This window comes from Hyaena hyaena, unplaced genomic scaffold (genome assembly GCF_003009895.1).
Source record: "Hyaena hyaena isolate Hyena2069 unplaced genomic scaffold, ASM300989v1 scaffold_75, whole genome shotgun sequence".
NCBI classification, from domain to species: domain Eukaryota; kingdom Metazoa; phylum Chordata; class Mammalia; order Carnivora; family Hyaenidae; genus Hyaena; species Hyaena hyaena.
Window position 1 is genome coordinate 1,627,332 of NW_024080707.1, and position 22,134 is coordinate 1,649,465.

The window sequence follows — 22,134 nt, forward strand, 5'->3', positions numbered from 1 at the left end:
ATGAACTAAGTTTATATGCTAACCTTATATTAGTATTCTCATCTATCAGGTTGGTTTTTAAAACTGAAAACAATTTCAGATGTTTAGGAAGCTCCTGACTTATATGTATGTGAGTCCAGTTAGCTTTGTATCAGAAGGTTAACTTAATAAGGACCTTTATTATAAGAAAATTTTTATTCGTAAGGCAACCCACATTATTATGCTTTGGATAAACATTATAGGAAGGCTCTTCTGTAGTATAAGGTATTCATACTGCATCGACAGGTTATCTCTCTGTAAATATATTCAGATATCCTTGGCATCTTTCTACTTGTATGAAGAGATTTAGTTAACTAAATTGTTTTTATCTTTCTAAATCGTTAGTCCTCTTAGAGCCAATTTGTATTTCACTGAGACATTTTATGAGGATTTTAGTATATGCTGTACAGTGTATATAGTTTATACCTTAACATTGTAACTAGAAATTGTGGTAGAATATATAAAGAATGTATCATGTAAAGCAATTTGTTTTTATCATTAAAAAAGATCAAATGAATGGGAATTTCTGGATGAAAGCCTTTAAAATTTCATCTTTTGTACTTATCCTTGTTGTAATATTTCCTGTTTCTGTATTTATTGAAGATGCACAGTAGTCAAAAAGGCTTACTTCCAGAGCCAAATCCTGTACAAATTATGAAAAGTTTAAACAACCCTGCCCTGTTACAAGTCCTTCTACAACCCCAGCTCTGTGGGCGAGCTGTTAAACCAGGTAAGCGCCATGGACACTGATTAAATATAAAAGTCACCTTGTGCGTTTTACATGAAAAACACATTTAAATTTGTCCAAAAATATTTTTCTAGGATTTGTCAATGAATTTTAATTGACGGTGTGAGGTGATACTATGTTTTGACTGTTTTGATACAACCTGCTTATGTGTTTTCTGATTTGTTTTACCTTTAATAAATATTAAATATTAAAACCAGTTTAGCTTCTAATTGCAGGAATTTAAAGACCAGGTAATTAACATGCTACATTGTTATGAGCTGTATCAACAGAGGATATGAGACTTTTCTAAATAATGTGTTTAGAATTGCTTTGTTCAAAAATGCTACTGTTATATTTCCTTTTTGCTCTTACTGTTTTTGTTGAAAACTAGTTTTACTTTGTAGAAAATGACAAAAGCATTGTGGAAACCTTTATAACATTGTTATATATTAAATATCTATTTAGTATTCCTCCTTTAATAAGAACTTACCTTTTGAAGTGCACAACTGTATGTACATAAAATGTATTCTTTAGCATTATGGAGTGAATTCAGTACTAAAGTTTAGCCCAAAAATGTTTAAATACATTATGTTTGTTTCAACCCCAACTGGTCTCACACCAACTAATGGACTGCGGTTCAGTTCTGGCACTAACTGCCGAGGGTTCGCACAGACCCCAGAAGTTAAGAGCTTAGTCACCAACAGGTCTGCCTCTCCTTTACACACCAGTTGTAAGTTCAGGGGGTCCTCAAGCCATTTGTACTTCTGACAAGCTGGCTACAAACTTGGGGCTTCCGAGGACCACCTCAGGTTTGATGATTTGCTAGAACACTTCATAGAACTTAGGAAAGCACTATACTTATGATTACAGTTTTATTATAAAGGCTACAACTCAGAAACAACCAAAAGAAAATCCTCTTATACCTAGGCCTAGGAGGGCCCTGACTGCAGAGCTTTTATGATCTTTTCCTGTGGAGTCAGAGCACATTACCCTCCCAGCACATCAGTGTGTTCACCGGCTAGAGATCTCTACTGAAGGAACTCTGGCATCCAGAGTTTTTATTGGAGTTTCCTCATGAAGGCATGAAGAGCGTTACCGAACTCAGTCTCCAGTTTCCCTCCTCTCTCTGGAGATCCAGAGGTCCCACTGATATCACATGACCCAGAGCCCCAACCCCCTAAATCACATAGTTGGTGTTTTTGACAAGATCAGTCCCCACGTAAGGGCCCACCCTGAGTCACCTCATTAGCATAACAAAAATACTTGTAGCACTCAGAAGATACTAAGGATATAGTTTTCCTTCTAGGAACCAAGGACAAAAACTAGTTAAATTTTTTATTGTACAGCAATATTCAGAGTAATAAATATGTCCCATAATCATCAATTATTTGTGTGTAGGCAACTTTAGAGGTTTTTCTGAGTTAGCCTGTTATATAATCAGATATCTCTTCTACAATTTTAATGGTATAGAAGTAGTTTTTTTCATGTCTTGATAACTTAAAGCATGAGAAGCTCATTATTTCCCAAGGCAACATATTCCCTAATTTGACAGATTTAATTACTAGAAGTTTTGTTTTTTTAAATATTAGTAATCCTTGTAATTTTAGCCACTTATTCTAGTTCTTCCTCTGAAGAAACACAGAATAAATCTCTTCCTTCTTCCTTAAGAAAGGACTTCTAGTAGTATTTGAAAAGACAACTACCATGAAACCTTAGTCATTTTTGGTTTTCCCTGTCTTCTCTTCTCCAGGTCTGTCGTCGTCTTAAAATTTATTTATTTTTTGAATGTGCAGCTCTATCAGTAAAATAAATTTTGAGCAGAGGCCCATGTATATGTATCAGTTATGTGCCAGTTATATAAATGCATCCTTGTTGGCCTGTATATTAAGAAATGATAAAGCGTAATATTTTTATTTGAAGGTGAGAGTTAACGTGAACAAGAGTTCTAGTATTTTTTTTTCTATACCTCATTAACTTCTTTGGAGACTACTGTTTTATGTTTGGCTTTCCATAACATGTCCCAAGCTTCCCCAGCTAGTTGCTCTCTCATAGATAATAGTCTAGATTTTCTGGGTTGTCCAGAACAAGGTGTACATGGACATGAACATACCCTGTAAATGGGTTTTGGTCAGCACAGAATATGCTGGGATTTGCCTCCTGTGATCATTCTGCTCCTCTTAATGTAGCCCAAGATTGTATTAGTGTTTGAAGGAAGTATATCATGTTCTTGGGTCTTTTAGAAAGTATTGTCCATACCTTTGGACTCTGGGCTCTCTTTAGTAAGTCCTCTTCAATATTAGTTTTTGTCTCTTCTTTTCATCTAAAAATATAATTCTCTACTCTGCTTTTCTACTCAGATTGATGTACGGCCAAGAAATAAGTTATGCTTATTTTAGGGCTAGTTTCACAGTTTTGAAATAGAATGTTTCAATATTACACTGATGGAGAAATTCTTTCACCAAACTTGCTTTTTTCCTTTGTGTGGAGTGGCAAGGGAAGAGGATTAATTTACGTCACTTGAACATGTGCAAACCTTCTGGAGGATGTATGGAAAGTTTCATGGTGGTTAGGAAAGATGAAGTGTCTTGTTAATCATAAGTTCCACTTGTATTTCCTTTACTGTGTCCTTTAGTATATCTTAACTCTATCCCTTACTGTATTTTCAGCTCTTCACAGAGGGCTCTGAGCAAACTAAGAATTATAATTCCTTATAATTATGTTTATATTAAGTAGTATATATATTTATATTTATACCCTTGCTCTTCTTCCTTCTCATTGTTTCATTTCTCAAATAACTCACACATATTTTCTTGGTTTTAGCTTGTGTCTCCCACTAAAATGTAAGTTCCGTAACTGCAAAGATTTATGTCTTACTCATCTCATGCACCTAAAACAGAACTGTTATTTATAATGAAAGGAACTTAAATATTTATTTACAGATCAGTCCCCTTCCTCTGTATCTTTGTTCCACAACCTGTACATACCTTCTTACTCACAAATGGCCTGGCCTATAAATGCCCAGCTACTCTTGTCTGCCTCTTCTGTCTCATCTGCACACTTCCGTTAGCTTAATTTTCCTCCCAGACCCAATTTATGTTCTGTTACTCTGACCATACTGACCTTTTGTCTTCAACCCAGACCTTTTAACCCATTTTGGAAATACAATGTAAATATTTGAGACTTCTTTCTCTATATATGGGTGTGTCCCTTTTAAATTTTAACTAGTATGCAATCACTTATAGTCTAACTTGTATTTTTAACAGCTTTATTGAGGTATAATTGCATATTAATCTACACATATTTAGACTATAAAAATGTATAAGTTGACATATGTATAAAACCATTGTATACATAATTTTTGATATAAGTGTACACCCATATGTATATCACCATGATCAAAATAATGAACATATTTATAACTCTCAAAAATTTCCTTTTGCAATCTCCTTCTCCTCCATCCCTAAGAAACTGCTGATTTGATCTCTGTCACTATAGTTTGTATTTTCCAGAAGTTGATATAAATGGAATCACACAGAAATTTATATAAACAGAATTAAATAAAATTATTTTTTTGAGACTCATTCATGTTGTTTCATGTATCAGTTTTTTTTCTTTTTAATGGAGCAGTATTCCATTCCATGAATGGAATAGATTTGCGTATCTATTGAGTTGTTGATGAACATTTAGGTTACTTCTAGTTTGGGATCATTACAAATAAAATTTCTGTGAACATCTGTATGTTAGTCTTTCTGTAGACTTTTATTTCTCTCCGCTAAATATGTAGCTGTGGAATGGCTGAGACATGTGGTAGATATAGGTTTAAGTTATAAGGAACTCTCCCATCTGTTTTCCTTTGTGGTTAAACCTCTTTGCATTCTCACCCATTAATTATGTAGGGCCCCAGTTTGCTTAATACTCTCACCACACTTGATGTGTTCCTCCTCTAATTTTAGCCTTTCTGTGGAGTATCTCACAGTGATTTTGACTATTCCTTTTGACTAATGATTTTGAACATCTTTTAATATGCTAATTAGTCATCTTCATATCTTTTTGTCATATCATTTTAAATTTTTTGCGCATTTTAAAATTGGGTTGTCTTTCTTATTAAGTTGTAAGTATTCTTTATTCTAGATACAAGTCCACTGTTGTATGTATGGGTTTGCAGACATTTTCTTTCACTTTGTAAGTTTTCCTTTATTTTCTTAACAGTGTCCTTTGAAAAGCAAAATTTATGATTTTGGCAAAGTCCAATTTATTTTTCTGTTATAATTTGTACATCTTTTGTCATATTTAAGAAATCCTTTAAAAATCTTTGCCAAATTTTAGGTCATTAAGAGGCTCTCTTATATTTTCTTTGAGAAATTTTATAATTTTATCCTTTATATGTAGATCTGTGGTTCATGTTGTTTTGTTTATGGTGTGAAGTAAAGTTACAAGTAAATTTTTTTTTACCGTTGTTCCACCATCATTTAAAAAGGTTATCCTTTCTCCATTGAATTGCTTGACGCCTTTTTCGAAGATGAGTTCACTATGTATGTATGGTTCTGTCTCTGGATTCTCCATTCTATTCCATTCATCATCTAAATATTTGTCTTTATCCCAATACTTCATTGTCTTGATAAACACAGCTTTATAACAAACCTAGAAATCAGTTAGTGTAAATCCTTATATTTGTTTTGCCTATTCTCTCTCCTTTGTATTAATATATAAATTTTGGAACCAGACAGTTTCCATGACAAAATGGCAGTAATTTAATTGGGATTATGTGGAGTCTATATTAATTTGGGCAGTATTGATAACAGTTTTCAGGTTGAGCCATACATATGGTACATTTCCTCAATTAAGGTCTTATTAATTTTTCTCAGCAATAGTTTGTAATTTTCAAGGTACAAATCTTACACATATTTTGTCAGAGTAATTTATAGTATTTTATGTTTCTTGATACTATTTTAAATAGAGTTGCTTTTTAAATTTCAATTTCGAATTTATTTCTAGCATATGGAAGTACACTTGATTTTGTATATATTATATCTTGCAACCTAGCTTATTATTTCTTGTTGGTTTTGTTCCTAAAATTTTCTATATACACAATCATGTAATCTACAAATAAACACAGTTTTACTTCTTCCTTTCCAATATGTGTACATTTACCTCTTTTTCTTGCTTTATTGCAATAGACAGAAATCACAGCATAATTTGTGCATTGAACTGGTAAGAATGGATATATTTGCATTGTTTCTGATCTTGAGGAGAGAACACTCATCCTTTTATTGTTATATTAGCTATAGTTTTTAACAGATGTTCTTTCTCAAGCTGAGAACTTTGCCTTCTATTTCTATATTGCAGAGAAATTTCATCATGATAATTGTTGGAATGTATCCAGTGCTTGTCTCCATTAATTGAGATGATCATAGTGTTGTTTTTGTTTGCTCTGCTAGCATGATGAATTACATTAATTTTTGAATGTTAAACCAAACTTTTATAACTAGGGTAAACCTCATTTGGTCATGATCTGTTATAGTCCTTTGTACTTATTGTTGATTGATAGTGTTGTTCAAGACTTCTTGAGGAGCACAGGACGGGACACAATGGGAGAAGTTAAGGATAAGGGCTGTTATATGTGAGACTATAGACATTTCCAGAGTGTTTTGATTCTGGTAGTGTTTGTTTTAAACTGGAGAATATTGTATTCATTAAAAGCTGTGAAAAACTAATTTTTAATGTTTTATAACAAAATACAGTGGCTAACAGAAAAAAAGAAAGGTGGTGTTGAAATCTCTAACCATAAGTGTGGGTTTGTCTACTTTTTGGTTCTAGAAATTTCTATATTTTGAAGTTATTTGAGGCACATTTAAGATTGTTGGATCCTACTGATGACCCCTTTATTGTTATGAAATGACCATTTTTATCACTGTTTCCTAATAATCTGCCAACCAGGCGCCCCCAAAGAAAACACTTTTGAGCAATTTTAAAGATGGACTAGTTTGGCAAGTAATAAAAACTTGTACTTTTGAAAACATGGGATAAACTTGTAGACATGTTATATATGAATTTCAAATGTGTTTGATTAGATTAATTGCTTTTTTTAAGCACTTATTTTCTCTTTTTTTTAAAAGTAAGACAATACAATTCTTTATTTTTTTTAAAGTAAGCTCTCAATCCAATGTTGGGCTTAAACTCATGGCCCACTCACGAGTCGCATGTTCTACCATCGGTGCCAACCAGGCTCCCTAAGATGAAATACATTTTGAAGCACTCTCTGTGCCTGACCATTTCTAGTTGTGCTGTAATAATTACATGAAATTACTTCACATATTTTCTATCTCATAGTTTTGTCTATATATTATTTATTTTGAAAACATCTCTTTTAATAAATAGTCTGGTATTTGTACTCAGGCAAACTTGATAAAAAGTGTGGCTACCACTTATCCCTTTTATCAACTATGTACAGTATTGTTTTTTTTTTGTTTGAGTTTTTTTTTTAAATTTCTGAGAGAGAGAGAGAGACCGTGTGAACAGGGGAGGGTCAGAGAGAGAGGGAGACACAGAATCCAAAAGAGTCTCCAGGCTCTGAACTAGCTGTCAGCACAGAGCTCGATGCAGGGCTCAAACCCACAAACTGTGATATCATGACCTGAGCCGAAGTCAGATGCTTAACCGACTGAGCCATCCAGGCACCTCTGTTTCTTTTGTTTTTATTATATAAATATTTTTATGTACATATATTCTCTTCTTAAGTGGGTTGGAAGCTTTTCAGAGGAAAAGACTGTATATTCTTGGTTTTCCCGCCCACCCCACTCCCTGCCAACACACCCCAAATATCTAACAAAAATATGGAGCAAATGACAAGGGTTCAGTTAGTATTATACTTACTACCCCATGGATTTAGTGTTGTTGCCCTTAACACTAGAGAAGAGAAAGGCTAGGCTTGGTGTTTTATTATCTTAACAGAAGGTGTTGGATTTGAAATCAAATTCTAGTTTTGAATCACAGGAAAGGGAGCTTATTACTTCGTGTATGACAAGGTCAGTATGTAATTGACCTTAAAATAAACTTGTTAAAAATTTTAAAAATATATTTATTTGCCCTTTTTTGAGTTTGTCTTATTTTTTAATCCCATATATATTATGAAGTTAAACATTGACTTTTATTTCTTTAAAGCAGTTCTTGGAACACCTCACAGCTTGCCACATCTGATGAGTCCATCCATCTCCCCTGCATTTTTACATCTGAATAAAGCACATCAGGTATATACATGGCATCCAGTACCGAAGTATCAAACATTTGGAGTGACTCATTTGCTTGCTATTAGCATTTAAAATTCTTGAGAAGTTAAATGAGTATTTTATCCTTAAAAAAAAAAATCCTTAGTAATAACTGTAGCCAGTGAGGACATCAGATCAAATTAAGCTGATCAAGGAAGTATTGTTCTATCTGCTTATTGATTTCTGTTTTTATAGGGCAATAAGGCAGGAGGTGTATTTTGTGGCATTTTTTTTTTTCTAGAAATGAGTAGTCAAAACCAGTCCTTTGTGGTCTTAACTCAAAGTATTCACAGAAAGCAAAAAATGAATGAATGGGAACTCTTAATTTTTAAAGTTTATATAAAAATAATTCATATAATAAAAATATTTTTCTTACCTTTTTCAGATAAGTATTTTAAATGAATTTGTATACATAAATATAATATTGGAGATAAATAGTACTCACTAATTTCTGGTACTGCTTAAGGCTGTGTCTATATAGAAGCCTAATTACAAAACCACCCTAATATATACTAGGTGATTAATGTAGATTAATGAATGAATGTCTAGTTCTGAACCAAGCTTTTCAAGAAAAAGATTTCTCTTTTACTTTCCATTTTTGGAATCTAACATAGGACCTTGTACATTAGAGGGTCTTTACTCATTCACTTAGTCAACATATTGAGAATCTAACATGTACTAGACACTCTGCTGGTCATTGAGGCTATAGCTTTGAACATAACATTCATAGTCCTTTCTTCTTGAAGAATTTCAACAAATATAGAAAACAAATGTTAATTAATTATAATAAGCTGCGAAGAGTGACATGAGAGGAGAGTTCAGACTGTTGACAGTAGTCTCTTTATTTTGGAATTAAGACCAGAATAGTTGGTCCGAGGGTTGTGGGTTATCGTTAAGCTGGAATTAAGACCAGAATGCTTAATTTTGCCCAGAAGGCCTGTCCAAGCTGGCCTCTGCTGCCTCTCCTGTTCGTTGGGAATCACAGTCCCAGCAACAGTGGCCTGCTTTTGGTCCTCAAAGGACTTTGCTCTCTTCTCCGTCGGTCTTTGCTCCCACTGTTCCTTCTGCCTGCAGTGCTCCCCATCTCAATACCACCTAAGTCCCCCAGACTTCACCTAGTTCTTTCTCCACAACCTTCAAATCTCTGTGCCAGTGTTAGTTCCTCAGGGACAATTTCCTTGAATTCATCAACCTAAATCAAATCCCCACCTATTCTCATAGCTCCTGTATTTTTCTTTCATACTCATCACCATTTGTAATGATACGTTTTTAATGTTAATTAATGTCTCACTCCCCCAGGAGCCTCTAAGATCTGTGAGGGGAGATCATACGTATTTTGTATTTCTCACTATGTAGTACTGTGCCTGGGCACATAGAAAGTGCTCAGTAAATATGTGTTGGATGATTAAATGAATAAATAAATGATTGAATGACACTGACATAAAGCCTAAAAGGGGTGAGGGGAGGAAGAAGGATGACAGAAAGAGGAGAGGATGTAGAGTTAGTTTCATGACCACATGGTCACATCTTGTATTATTAAAAGAATTAGTTAGCATTGCCTGAAGTAGTAAAGTAGAATATTAAGAAGCTGTTGCTTTTGCTCAGATCAACTGGAGAATTGAACTTTAAAATGAATTGGGTTCTGTGAAAAGTAGCTTTTCAAAATTAAACTAACCTGATGCTTTATCATTTTCACAGAGCACAGTTACGGGTAATGCTTCTAATTTATTCCTTCAGAATCTGTCTCATGTACCATTGGCACAGCAACAATTAATGAAGTTTGAGAATATTCCTACTAATAATGTAAGTATGGGCATTTTTTTCTTTTGAATTGAGTTCATTCCTTTTCTGTATTCAGGCTGTTGGTCAGATTGTTTATGAATGTTCACATGGGTAGCCTTTTCATTTGGTGATATACTGCTGCCATGAGCAGAAGTCTTACTTTCTTTTCTTCTTTTGCAGAAGCCGGGCTTACTTGGAGATCCCCCAGCCATGGTACTTCAAACCGCAGTAGGGATGGGGTCAGCACTTACTTTGAAAACGGAGTTGGGTCATCATGGAGAAGCACATAAAAGTAAATGACCTGCATTTTCAGAGAAGTCCAGAAACAGTCAGATTTGAGATTTAAAGATGGTTTACCTGTATTCTACTTTTATTTACAGAAAGGTTGAGTTTGAGTTTTAGTCAGTCATTTAAAATTTTAAGAGCCCTCGTGGCTTTTCTATTTTTAATATTAGAAAACTATTGGTAAGGTATTGATGGACTTGCTTCCATGCCAAGATCACATTTCCCCTGTTGGATGTGCTTTAATATTTGATGAAGGTTCACAGCAGCATGAAGCAAAGACATAGATCCCTTTGAGGGTGACGTGCTGCCCACTGGGCTGACAGCATATTATATAGGTATCCGTTTAATTTTTGCCTGAATGAGAAACTCTTAGCTTTTAAAGAAATACGTGGTATTTTGGTAAACTTTGATTATTTATTTGTATTATTTTTTAAATGTGATCACCAAAATAGTAGTAGAAGAAAAATAGCAACCCATGTACTCTGTGCTCTGAAGAGATGACAAATTTAAACAAAGCAATTATTTTTTAGAAAAACAAGGGCATGTGGGATACCAGGATTTCTTATTGGAATGCGATTTGGAAGGAACTTTCACTTTGAGGTGTAATTGAAATTTGTTTGAAGTGATTATGCTGGGAAAAGAGAAGAGCCACCAGTAATTAAAGAACAAAACAAAACTTGCAGTTAAATATAGGGTAGCATATTTTGTCTCTACATAAAGCCAACAAGTCAAATGATCAAATAAGTGCATCAATTCTGACTATTGGAATTAACTGGGTGAAGGTTAAACTAGTATACAGACAAGTGTAGAAATTTTTATGGTATGATGGGCCCTGTCCAAAAAATTAAATTTTGTATCAACAAAAGTTTATGCACATGTTTATTATTTATGTTAGGTTAAATAATAAGCCGTTTGCTTTCACATACACTGCTTTAAGAACATTTAAAATTCAAAATGTCCAAATAAATACATTCCTAGAAGAACTGAAGTATCTACCTCTAAATATTTAGTATTAGAAGTAATTTAAGGAATTCGTTCAGTGAATTTATAAAATATAAATTTGACTTAACATAGTTATCAAAATTAGCTCTTTTCTTCTACTTGTGAGCCATAGATTTTTAAAAAGTGGAATCATTAAAAATTTTTCTATTAAAATTTTAATTTCTTCCAGAATTTCTTGGTATTTCCTTTACATAAAAATGTAAAGCTTTCGTGTGTTAAATTGGTGTCTATCTATTCACAAATGTTAATGTTTTCTAAACCGGTGTTGTGCTGATTTTTAAAAACCAGCTCTCTAGATCTAAAAAAAAAAAATCTTGATTTTCATAGCATTTGTGGAGGTCTGTGTGTAAACACTACAAGTCATGACCAATTGCACACTACCCACGTGAAGACACTGAATTCAGGAGCTGGGAAAAGATACCCTCAGTCAGCTCTTATGAACTGGTGCAAGTTGGCTGATCAAATTTATTGTTGGATTTAATGTAACTTTATTTTTAAGTGTCAGACAATTTTTTAAACTGAAGACTTAATTATTCCCTTCAAATATGGAAGCAGGCCAATTACAGAGGTTGCACATGCAAACAAAGCCACCTGATGTAACTTAAGTGCCAAAAAGTACACACGTTTTGCTCTCATACTTTACAATATACAGTTAAAACTTAGAATTAAAAAAATATCCTTGAGGTTATCCTGAAAGTTGTTGAAAATAAGAAAAGCACAATTACTGTTATAGGGATTTTCCCCCAAATAGGAACCTGCTATTTAATAACCACTAACTTCACCTTTTAAATTTAACTCTTCTCTCATGAGCACAAAATAGGTTTTTCGACGTTTTGCCCATATCTTAACAAAAATCCAAAGGACTGTTGTGAAGAACTCTTGTCTAACCAAACCTTTTTGCATTTGTGGTTCACTGCAGCGTCTAATCTGATTCCAACTCAGACAACTGTAACAGCTGGAATGGGCATGTTACCATTCTTTCCCAATCAGCACATTGCTGGGCAAGCCGGGCCAGGGCATGGGAATTCTCAGGAGAAACAGCCAGCCTCGGTGGGGAAGGCAGAAGGAACTTTCTCAGGGTCACAGGCTTATCTTCAGAGCTTTCCAAACCTTACTGCAGGAGGCTTGCTGATCGGACACCATAAGCAACAGCAAAGTCAGCCCAGAAGCTCGGAGATAAGTTCAGGGGTAAGCAAATTGTGTTTGTGCATACACACGTGCACGCGAGCACACACACACACATACACGTGTATACTACATGTATGTAAATACTCCGCAGGAATATATATGTATATTCCTTTAAAAATATACTTTAAATTATTCTAATTCTGGAGAATTCTAACGTGGGGCTTATTTTGCATGTAATGTAATTTATGAAGTATAAATTATCTTAAGTATTTTTAAATTCCAAAGAAAGTTAATAATGAGTATAAATATGGATTAGAAACTAGATAGTTCATGTATCAGTGCAATGATGACTTTTTCATAGTGTGCATTTACTTCTCAAAACAGAAGAAAATATAGCACTCTCAAAACAATGCTGTTATTATAAGCAAACAAAAACCCATCTTTTGGTAAGTTATGTCAGCTGTTATTTGTGACTATGCTTAATTACTTACCAGTTTGTCTATAAGATAATTTCAATTTGAGTAAAATGAGCTTATGTCTGTAAAATAACTTAAATATGGATTCTTTACTCATAGATATTTGCTTTCTAAAATTTAATATTTCAGTTAGAATTGAAAATTCTAATATTCACAAATGCTTGATATTTTAGAAATAAAATATAAACTGAGTTCAAAAGTTATAGTTTGGAAAAGCTTAAGAGTATCATTAATATTTATCTAATGATATATAATTTATGAGGCTTTCTAATTAAATAATAATGATTTTCAAAATGTTTATTTTTTCTACTCTAAATGTATACTCCATAGCTAATTAGGTATTAGTTTAATATTTAAAGGCAAAACCAATTTTATTTTGTCTGAAAAATGTTGCAGTTATTCACATCTAGTCTGCTCAAAAGAATCTAATCTCTGTTTTAATTCAGGAAGTTTTTACTCAATTATTTTATTGGTCCTTAGACCAGTGACATTTGTAAATGTCACTTGGTAGGTAGAATAAAGTACATTTAACTTTTATTCATACCCTGAAATACCTTATGGTTTGTAAGTAGTATAAAACTCAGGTGATAAGCAGCATGTGAGGAAAAAATTCATGTAGTTGACTGTCTTCAAATGTCAAAATAATTAGATTGATTTGGAGGCGGTTTTATTGTCAGCTAGTCATAGCAGCAGGTATGGATGGGATGCCCTACAACTGTTTATTGAGAAAGCTAAGGCAGTACTTGTAGAAGGAATTTTATAAATTTATCTGCAGTATTAATTTCTTGGGTTCTTGAGGGAAATTAAACAATTAGAACGCATACACGAATATGCTATTATCTTTTTGCACAGAAAGCGCCAGTTCTTTAGAAAAGCTTGATTTGAGGTGATTTGCGTAATGGGCAGAGTCTTTTCAGGAGGAAAACAGCTGAAGTGGTGCAGGGCCAGGAAAACAGGTTCTGTGAAAAAACTGAGGGAAATGGAGACCTGTAACCCTGACAGGGAAGACAAGCTGGATATCCATTTAAAATATATATTCTCAAACTAGTCACATGGTATTTTGTGTTTTACCAGTAGGCAGAACTAATGCAGTAAGTATGACCTACAATAAAGCAGATTTGGGCTTAATATAACAAAGAACAATTGAAGCTTTCAAACAAAGAAAAAGCTTGACTATTTCACAAAGACGTGACTGTCCTGTCACTGAACACAATTAAGTAGACACGAAGTGAGCATTGGTATAGATTGCTGTAGAAGTGATCCCTCTTTCTGACAGTAGAAGTTTGGACCAGGTAACTTCAAAGTATGTTTTCCAAGAATGTAGCAAGATTTTTGATTTTTGTTAAACATATTTGGTTTAACTCGACTTTAGATTTTTAGACTTTAATTTTTAAGAAATATTTTTATTAAGGTATAATTGACCAATATAATTGCAGCATTATATTAGTTTCAGATATACAACATAATGATTTGATACATCTTACATATTACAAAATGATCTGTAAATCTAGGTAACATCCATTACCATATATACATATATTATAATTTTTTTGTGTATGATAGGAACTTTTAAGATCTGTTCTCTTAGCAACTTTCAGATATGCAATGTGATATTATTTACTATAGTCACCATGCTGTATATCACATCCCCACGACTTATTTATTTCATAACTAGAAGTTTGTACCTTTTAATTTTTTTCACTCATTTTGCCCACCTCTGCCTCTGATAAACACCAATCTGTTTTCTATACCTATGAGCTTGTTTTTTCATTTTTTAAAAAATTCTACATGTAAGTAAGATCATACGGTATTCGTTTTTCTGAGTTTTTTCATTTAACATAATACCCTCAAGGTCCATCCTTGTTATCACAAACAGCAAGATTTCTTTCCTATTTAAGACTGAATACATACGCACGTTTTCTTTATTCATCCATCAAAGAGCACTTCTGTTGTTTTCACATCTTGTCTGTTGGGGATACTGCTGCAGTGAACATGGGCATGCAGATGACTCTTGAGATAGTGATTTCATGTTCTGTGAATATATACCCAGGAATGGGATGGCTGGATCATACAGTAATTGTTTATTTTTTTAGGAACTTCCATACTGTTTCCCATTGTGGTTGTTTGTTTCCTCCCATTCAGTAGATTGTATTTTCATTTTGTTGATGTTTTCCTTTGCTGTACAGAAGCTTTGTTTGATGTATTTCCACTCATTTATTTTTACTTTTGTTGCCTTTGCTTTTGGTGTTGTATCCAAAAAATCATTGCCAAAACTAATGTCAAAGAGCTTTTTTCCCTATATTTTCTCCTAGGGGATTTATGCCTTCTGATCCTGTATTTAAGTCTTTAATCCACTTTTAGGGAATTTTTGTGTGTGGTATAAGATCAGGGTTCCAGTCTCATTCTTTAGCATATGGACATCCAATTTCCCCACCACCATTTATTAAAGAGATGTCCTTTTTTCCATTGTGAATTTTTGGCTCCCTTGTCAAAGATTGATTGACCACATGTGTGAGTTTATTTTTGAGTTATCCTAACTATGGTGTACAATCTCTTTAATGCATTGTTGAATTTGGGTTGCTAGTATTTTGTTGAGTTTTACATCTGTGTTCATCAGGGATATTGGTATGTAATTTTATTTTCTTGCAGTGTTCTTGCTTTGGTATGAAGGTAATGCTGGCCTCGTTAAATAAATTAGGTAAGTGTTTCCTCCTCTTGAACATTTTGCAAGAGTTTCAGAAGAAATGGCATTAATTTTTCTTTAACTGTCTGGTAGAATTCACCAGTGACACCATCTAGTTCTTATGTTTTCATTGTTGGGAGGTTTTTTATTTGATTACTCCTTACTTCATTATTGGTCTATAAGATTTTCTATTTTTATTATGATGTGGTCTTGATAGGGTATAGTTTTCTGGGAATTTCTTTGTAGGTTATCTAATTTGTTGGCATATATTTCTTGGTAATAGTTTCTTACAATCCCTTGTATTTCTGTGGTATCAGTTTTAATGTCTCCTCTTTCATTTGTAACTGTTGGAGTCCTCTCTTTGTCTCTTGGTTAGTCTAGTCATGGTCTATCTGTTGTGTTTAATCTCTTTAAGATGCCAACACTTAGTTTCATGGATCTGTCTTTCTCGTCTGTATTTCATTTATTTCTGCTCTAATTGTTACTATTTTCTTCTTTATGCTAATTTTGGGCTTAGTTTGCTTTTTCTAGTTTCTTGATATGTAATGTTAGGTTGTTTGAAACCTTTTTTCTTCATGTATGCATTACTATAAACTTTCTTCTTGGAACTGCTTTTGCTGTCCATAAGTTTTGATATACTTCCATTTTCGTTGCTGTCAGGATACTTTCTGACTTCTCTTTTGATTTCTTCTTTGACATATTGGTTGTTCAGGAGTATGCTGTATATGAATTTTCCAGTTTCCCTCCTGTGTTTGATTTCTATTTCATACCACTGCAGTCAGAATAATACCTGGTATGATTTCAGTATTCTTAAATTTGTGCAGACTTACTTTGTGGCTCAACATATGATCCTTCCATCATGTTCTCTCCCTCTTTCCCTCCTTTTCTTTCTTCTTTCCTTCCTTCATTTCTCTTTCTCTCCTTTCTTTCTTTTCTTTTTTTTTTGCTTCTGCTTTTGGTGCCAGACCAAAAAAATCATTGGCAAAATGAATATCATGAAGCTTTCCACCTAAGCTTTAAAGAGTTCTATAATTTTAGCTCTTAATTTTGGTCTTTGATCTTTGAGTTAATTTTTGTATGTGGTGTAGGGTGAGGATCCACTTTATTCTTTTACATGTGATACCCAGATTTCCCAGCACTTTTGTTGAAAAGACTGTTCTTTCTCCCATTGAATATTGTCAAAAATCATTTAACCATATACACACGGACTTATTTCTGGGCTTTCTATTCTATTCCATTTGTCTGTGTGTCTGTCTTTATGCCAGTACTATACTGTTGAGAGTACTGTAGCTTTGTAGTAAGTTTGAAATCACAAAGTATGAGTTTCTATTCTTGTTATTATATTTCACCTTTTTCAACATTATTTTTACTGTTTTGGGGGTCCATTGAAATTCTGTATGAATTTCAGGATAGATTTTTCTTTTTCTACAAAGAAAAGTTGGAATTTTGATAGAGATTGTATTGAATCTGGAGATCACGCTGGTTAATATTGATATTTTAACAACATTATGTCTTCAAATCCATGAACATAGAATGCCTTTCCATTTATTTATGTCATTTATTTCAGCAATATTTTTTGAATTTTTAATATTTAACCCAGCATATTCAAAATACTATTACCAAATGTAATATATACTAAGCTCTTAAGATACTTTGCATTCTTTCTTTGGTACTCTTTGAGATTTAGTATATATTTTAAATTTCACAAACATCTCAGTTTAAACTATCCACATTTTGTATGTAGTCACGTGTAGCTAGTGGCTGCCATGTCAGACAGTGCAGTCTTAGATGTTTTCATGGCTTAATCTCTCACTTTGTCAATAAAGTTTTGGCTTTAATCACTTTATTAGAGAAATAAGGGTTTCTGCTTAAATATCACTTGCAGCCATGTTGTGTAGTTTTTAGTGGACAAATATTTTTCCTTCTTAGTTTGGTTAATTCTTAAGTATTTATTCTTTTTGATTATGTTGTAAGTGAAATTGTTAATTTTCTTTTTGGATTGTTCATTATTAGTGTGTAGAAATGTAATTGATTTTTGTAGGTTGATTTTATATCCTGAAAATTTGCTGAATTCATTTGCTCTAATAGTGTGTGTGTGTGTGTGTGTGTGTGTGTACACACTACTTAGAGTTTTCAAGTCATCTGCAAGCAGAGACGACTTTAATTCTGCCGCTCTAGTTTGGATGCCTTTTCTTTTCTGTGCCTAATTCCTCTGGCTAAAACTTCTAATACTCTGTTGAACAGAAGTGGTGAAAGCAGACACCTTTGTCTTATTTTTGATGTTACAGGGAAATATTTCAGTGTTTGACCATTGAGTGTAATGTTGCCTTTTCATATATAACTTTTGTTGTATTAAGGCAATTTCTCTCTATTCCTAATGTGTTGATCATGTTGAATTTTATTCATGAAAGTGTTAAATTTTGTTAGATGCTTTTTCTGTATCAGTTGAGGTGATCATGTGGTTTTTTTCTCCATTCTGTTAATGTAGTGTATTACACTGAATGATTTTTGTATGTTGAATCATCCTTGCATTCTAGGAATAAATCCCAGTTGGTTATGGCATATAACCCTTTTAAAAATCCACTAAATTTGGCTTGTTAGTGTTTTGTTGGTGATTTTAGCACAAATAGTTATAAGAGATATTCGATATTGGTCTGTAATTTTGTTTCTTTTTTGTAGTGACTATCTGGCCGCGGTACTAGGGCAATGCTGGTCTCATAGAATGAGTTAAGAAGTATTCTTTCTTTATCAGTTTTGTGGAAGAGTTTGAGAAGAATTGGTTTTAATTCCTCCTTAAATGTCTTATCGAATTATCCAGTGAAGCCATTTGGTCCAGGGCTTTTCTTTGTTGGCAGACTCTGTACTTTTTAAAATTTTATAATTGATTCTCTTTCATAGCTAGAGTTGAGAACCCCTGATAGGATGGAATCTGATTACCTTGGCAATGTAAGTACTTTAGAAACAATATCTGAGAGTGCTTTGCTGGCTACCTTTACTCAGTTACTGAATTCTTTCTAAAGCATTGTCTTTCCTCATGCTATATGCTGTCCTTTGGTAAATAACTAATGGTTTTAGCTCCCTCCTAGAATCTTATGGTTCCATCTGGGACTGCTTTTGAGCTGTTGTATCTACTTGACTGTGGGTTTCTTACGGGTAGTGTTCCTGTCTTACTCATTTTGGTATTTATCATCAGTGCCCACCACAGTGCCTGAAGCATAGTAACATTCAGTAAACACGTATGAATGGATGAATACATCTACATCTGGGATTTACATATCACAAGCAAATCTGGACTACTTTGGGACTTATGAAGAGATGCAAGATAGGTTTCTCAATCCAAATACACTAATATTGGCCAGGCAAAGAACAAATAAAAGGAGCTCTGGCTCTCAAATATAGAAATAAGCACCTGAAACTATATTTTTTTCATTCTTCTTAGAGAACAAAATAAAAATTGATTTGGAAATGAAAACTTAGCTGATAGCTTTAACTTTAATTATAGTAATCTGAATTGTCTTCTTTAAAAATTTTTACCAACTGCGAACAAAAAGTAAAAATTTCTGTTGGAAGAAAATGAAATGATCTGAAGAATCAACCCTTTTCTTTTAAAGAAATACTAGAACCCTTATACCTAGTTACATAAAATTATATTGATAGCATATCTTGTCAAGAAATGTGAATTTCTAGGGTTATCATCTAAATGTGTATTTGGATCTTGTTAAATCCACTTATCTTAGAACCAAAGATAAACAACCTTTCCTTTATCATTTGGCTGAATATAAAATAAAAATCTTAATAAGAAAATGTGGATAACAAAATTTCTGGAAAAGAGGTATGGGATTTGTTTTTTCTTATGAAGATGAATTCCCTCCTAATTCAAATGAGAAGGATTTACATGAAGGCCTTTAATTTTCTTTCAGTTCTGAAGATTTATGGTTCTAGAGGAGTTAAAAAAAAAAAACTAATAGCAAGTGGAATGTGATATTTTTAATCAATATCCAGAAATATCCCATAACTAAATATGTTCAAATGTTAGGTTCCACAGATTTTTATTACACTAGATTGAATTTACTGAAGAATAAACATTACCTTTTCTGCATTTTTATTTTCTTGTACCTCTTATTAAGCACTTACTCTTTTGTTTTTGACAAATAGGCTGCTTCTAAGCATCAGACATCACTGTTAGGAGAACCACCAAAAGAAATACGGCTCAGTAAAAATCCATACTTGAACTTGGCAAGTGTGTTGCCCAGTGTGTGCTTATCAGGTAAGTGAGAGCTCAGTATTAATATTTTGTAGTTGTACTGAATATTTTCCATAACGAGTTTTATTTTTGTAATTTAATGGGAGCAAATAATGCTCATTGACGAATTAAAGCCTAAAATATGACCAGCCTTTAAATTGAAAGAGTAACAAAAATTAAGATACTTAAAGTGCATTCTAATTATTTAAGGAAAATGTCTTTTGTAATGTTTTATTAAGAATATAATTAATGTATTGAATTTTTGAATCATAAAAAATAATTGAGCAAAGGAATTATTGACAATACTCTTAAGGCTTTGCAATACATATGGAACCATATTTTTATATCTATGTAATCTAATATACTTAGAGTATATACTATATACTATCTAAGTAATCTAATATATCCAGAATATTTGCAAACTACCCCAGAATATCTAAGCTAATGATAATTGGCATAGGTTGAACTCTTATTTACTTTTTTAGAGACCTTCTCAGGCCTTCAGTTGGGATAAATTAATTGTAATTATAAGGAAAAATCACAAATGTGGTATGATCTAGGTACTAGGATATTCACTACAATGTTGGCTGTCAGTTGGTGTAACAGAAAAGTCCCTTAATGTTCATCAATAGTGGAATGGTTAAATAAAAAAGTAGTTAATCATAAAATAGAATATAATACAATTTTTTTTTTTGGTAATTGAGGGAGAGCTACATGTACTAATATGAAATTATCTCTAAAGCAAATTAAGTGGAAAAAGCCAATATATGCATAAAGAGATTCCATTTGTGTTTATAGCTGCATATTCTTATGTGTGCATATTTAATGTATAAATGCATACAGTAAATTTTGGAAAATAAATTCTAAACTGTTACCCCTGGAAAAAAAGAGTAGGATTGAATGAAAAGAGATTAAAGATTTTAACATACATTCTTTGTATTTTATAAAGTATCTTCTTGAATCTAGACATTGATTTGTAATTTTTTTTAAAGAGCCAGAAAAAAATGTAACGTGCTTCTTTGATATCACATATTTACCACATTTAAAAATGGATGGTTACAACTATTGCGTTAACAAGAATGGTTAGTTTACATTTTATTTGCCTTCTTTTAGAGATTGGATATAGGTCCGAAAAATGTTTCCATCAAAATTATTTACCCATAGGGCAAACTTCCATTTTCAGTTGCTTTAAATGAACAAGACAACATCAATACTATATATTTTTCCCTTGGGCATAAAAAATATAGACATATACTGGCAAATGAAAGTTTGTTTTCTACTTTGGAATATTCTGTATTTTGCTTATAACTTATAATAAAACAACTTTTAGCTGAAATATTATTGATTTTGCCTTTAGCCCCTGCAAGTAAAACCACCCTACAGAAGACTGGAATTGCAGGCAACATTCTGGATGTAATCTCTCAGGGAAGTGAATCACAACACATGTTGGAAAAGTGCATTTCTTATTCTCAACCTTTTGGTGATTATGCACAGGTAAATGATTCTCAGGTTTTGATGGTATCTAGAAAAATTGGCTCAACTATATATTGAGCTCATATTCCTGTAATTGTGATTCCTATAATTGAAATTGTGATTCCTTTAATATCATAGGAAATACCATAGGAAAATAAAATTGCATTCATCTATATAGTATTCCTTGCTCGTTTGGTATTTTAGGCCATGTTCAAGAAATTAACTACCATTTTACTTGGTATTTACCTCTCAGTGTTTACTCAGTGTTTGTTGACTAGTGGTCAACAAACTATAGACCAGAGCTAGCCCCCTACCTGTTTTATACATAAAATTTGATCGGAATACAGCCACATCCATTCATTTACATATTGTCTATGGTGCTGTTGTGCTACAATGGTCAAGTTGAATAGCTACATTGGAGACTAAAGGACTCATAAGATTAAATACTTACTCTCTGGCTCTTTACAGAAACTCTGCTGACTTCTGGTTTATATCAAGGTACACCTGAGTAAGGAACCCAAGGAAATGCCTCTGTTCTTCACCCCTGCTTACTGACACAGAAACATGATCATAATTGCAGGCATTATTCTGACATTTAAACCAATCAGTCACTAACATAAAAAGTATTCTATTCAAAAGGTACATTGTCCCACTATTTAAATAAGTCAATTTTACTCTGACCTTTTCTCCTTCAGGTTATTTTCAGTGGCTTAAGCGGAGAGTATATATCATGTTAGTATAGGATTATATAATCATGAGAGTCTTATAATCAACAGTTCTGATTCTTTCTGATTTCTCAGCATATCAGCTCCTCTGCTCTGTCCTATCTGTGTGAGCAGTGCTTCCACTTTGATTTCCTTGGAGCAACTGTGTTTGCCTCACCTGTCTCTAAAACCTTAGAAAAGAAAACCTATGTGAATTCACTTGGAACTGATTTCTTGTTACGCTTTAACGACAGGATACTAGAAACACAGGTGTAATAGAGTCTGTAAAAAATGGTGCAGCAGGGTATTAGAATACTATATAATAGTCTCCAACCTATCTGTGGAAAA

The 22,134-nt window shown here is 33.1% G+C and overlaps 1 protein-coding gene across 1 annotated transcript in view; it reads left to right on the forward strand.

Moving 5' to 3' along the window:
* The window catches only part of RAVER2 (ribonucleoprotein, PTB binding 2), an 87,649-nt gene that overhangs the window by 37,703 nt on the left and 27,812 nt on the right, over positions 1 to 22,134 (forward strand). The window contains exons 5-11 of the mRNA XM_039233415.1: positions 622 to 748; positions 7,907 to 7,992; positions 9,709 to 9,813; positions 9,973 to 10,084; positions 11,999 to 12,267; positions 19,522 to 19,633; positions 20,967 to 21,103. Coding sequence (XP_039089346.1) covers positions 622 to 748; positions 7,907 to 7,992; positions 9,709 to 9,813; positions 9,973 to 10,084; positions 11,999 to 12,267; positions 19,522 to 19,633; positions 20,967 to 21,103 — 948 coding nt within the window. The remainder of the gene's footprint in view (positions 1 to 621; positions 749 to 7,906; positions 7,993 to 9,708; positions 9,814 to 9,972; positions 10,085 to 11,998; positions 12,268 to 19,521; positions 19,634 to 20,966; positions 21,104 to 22,134) is intronic.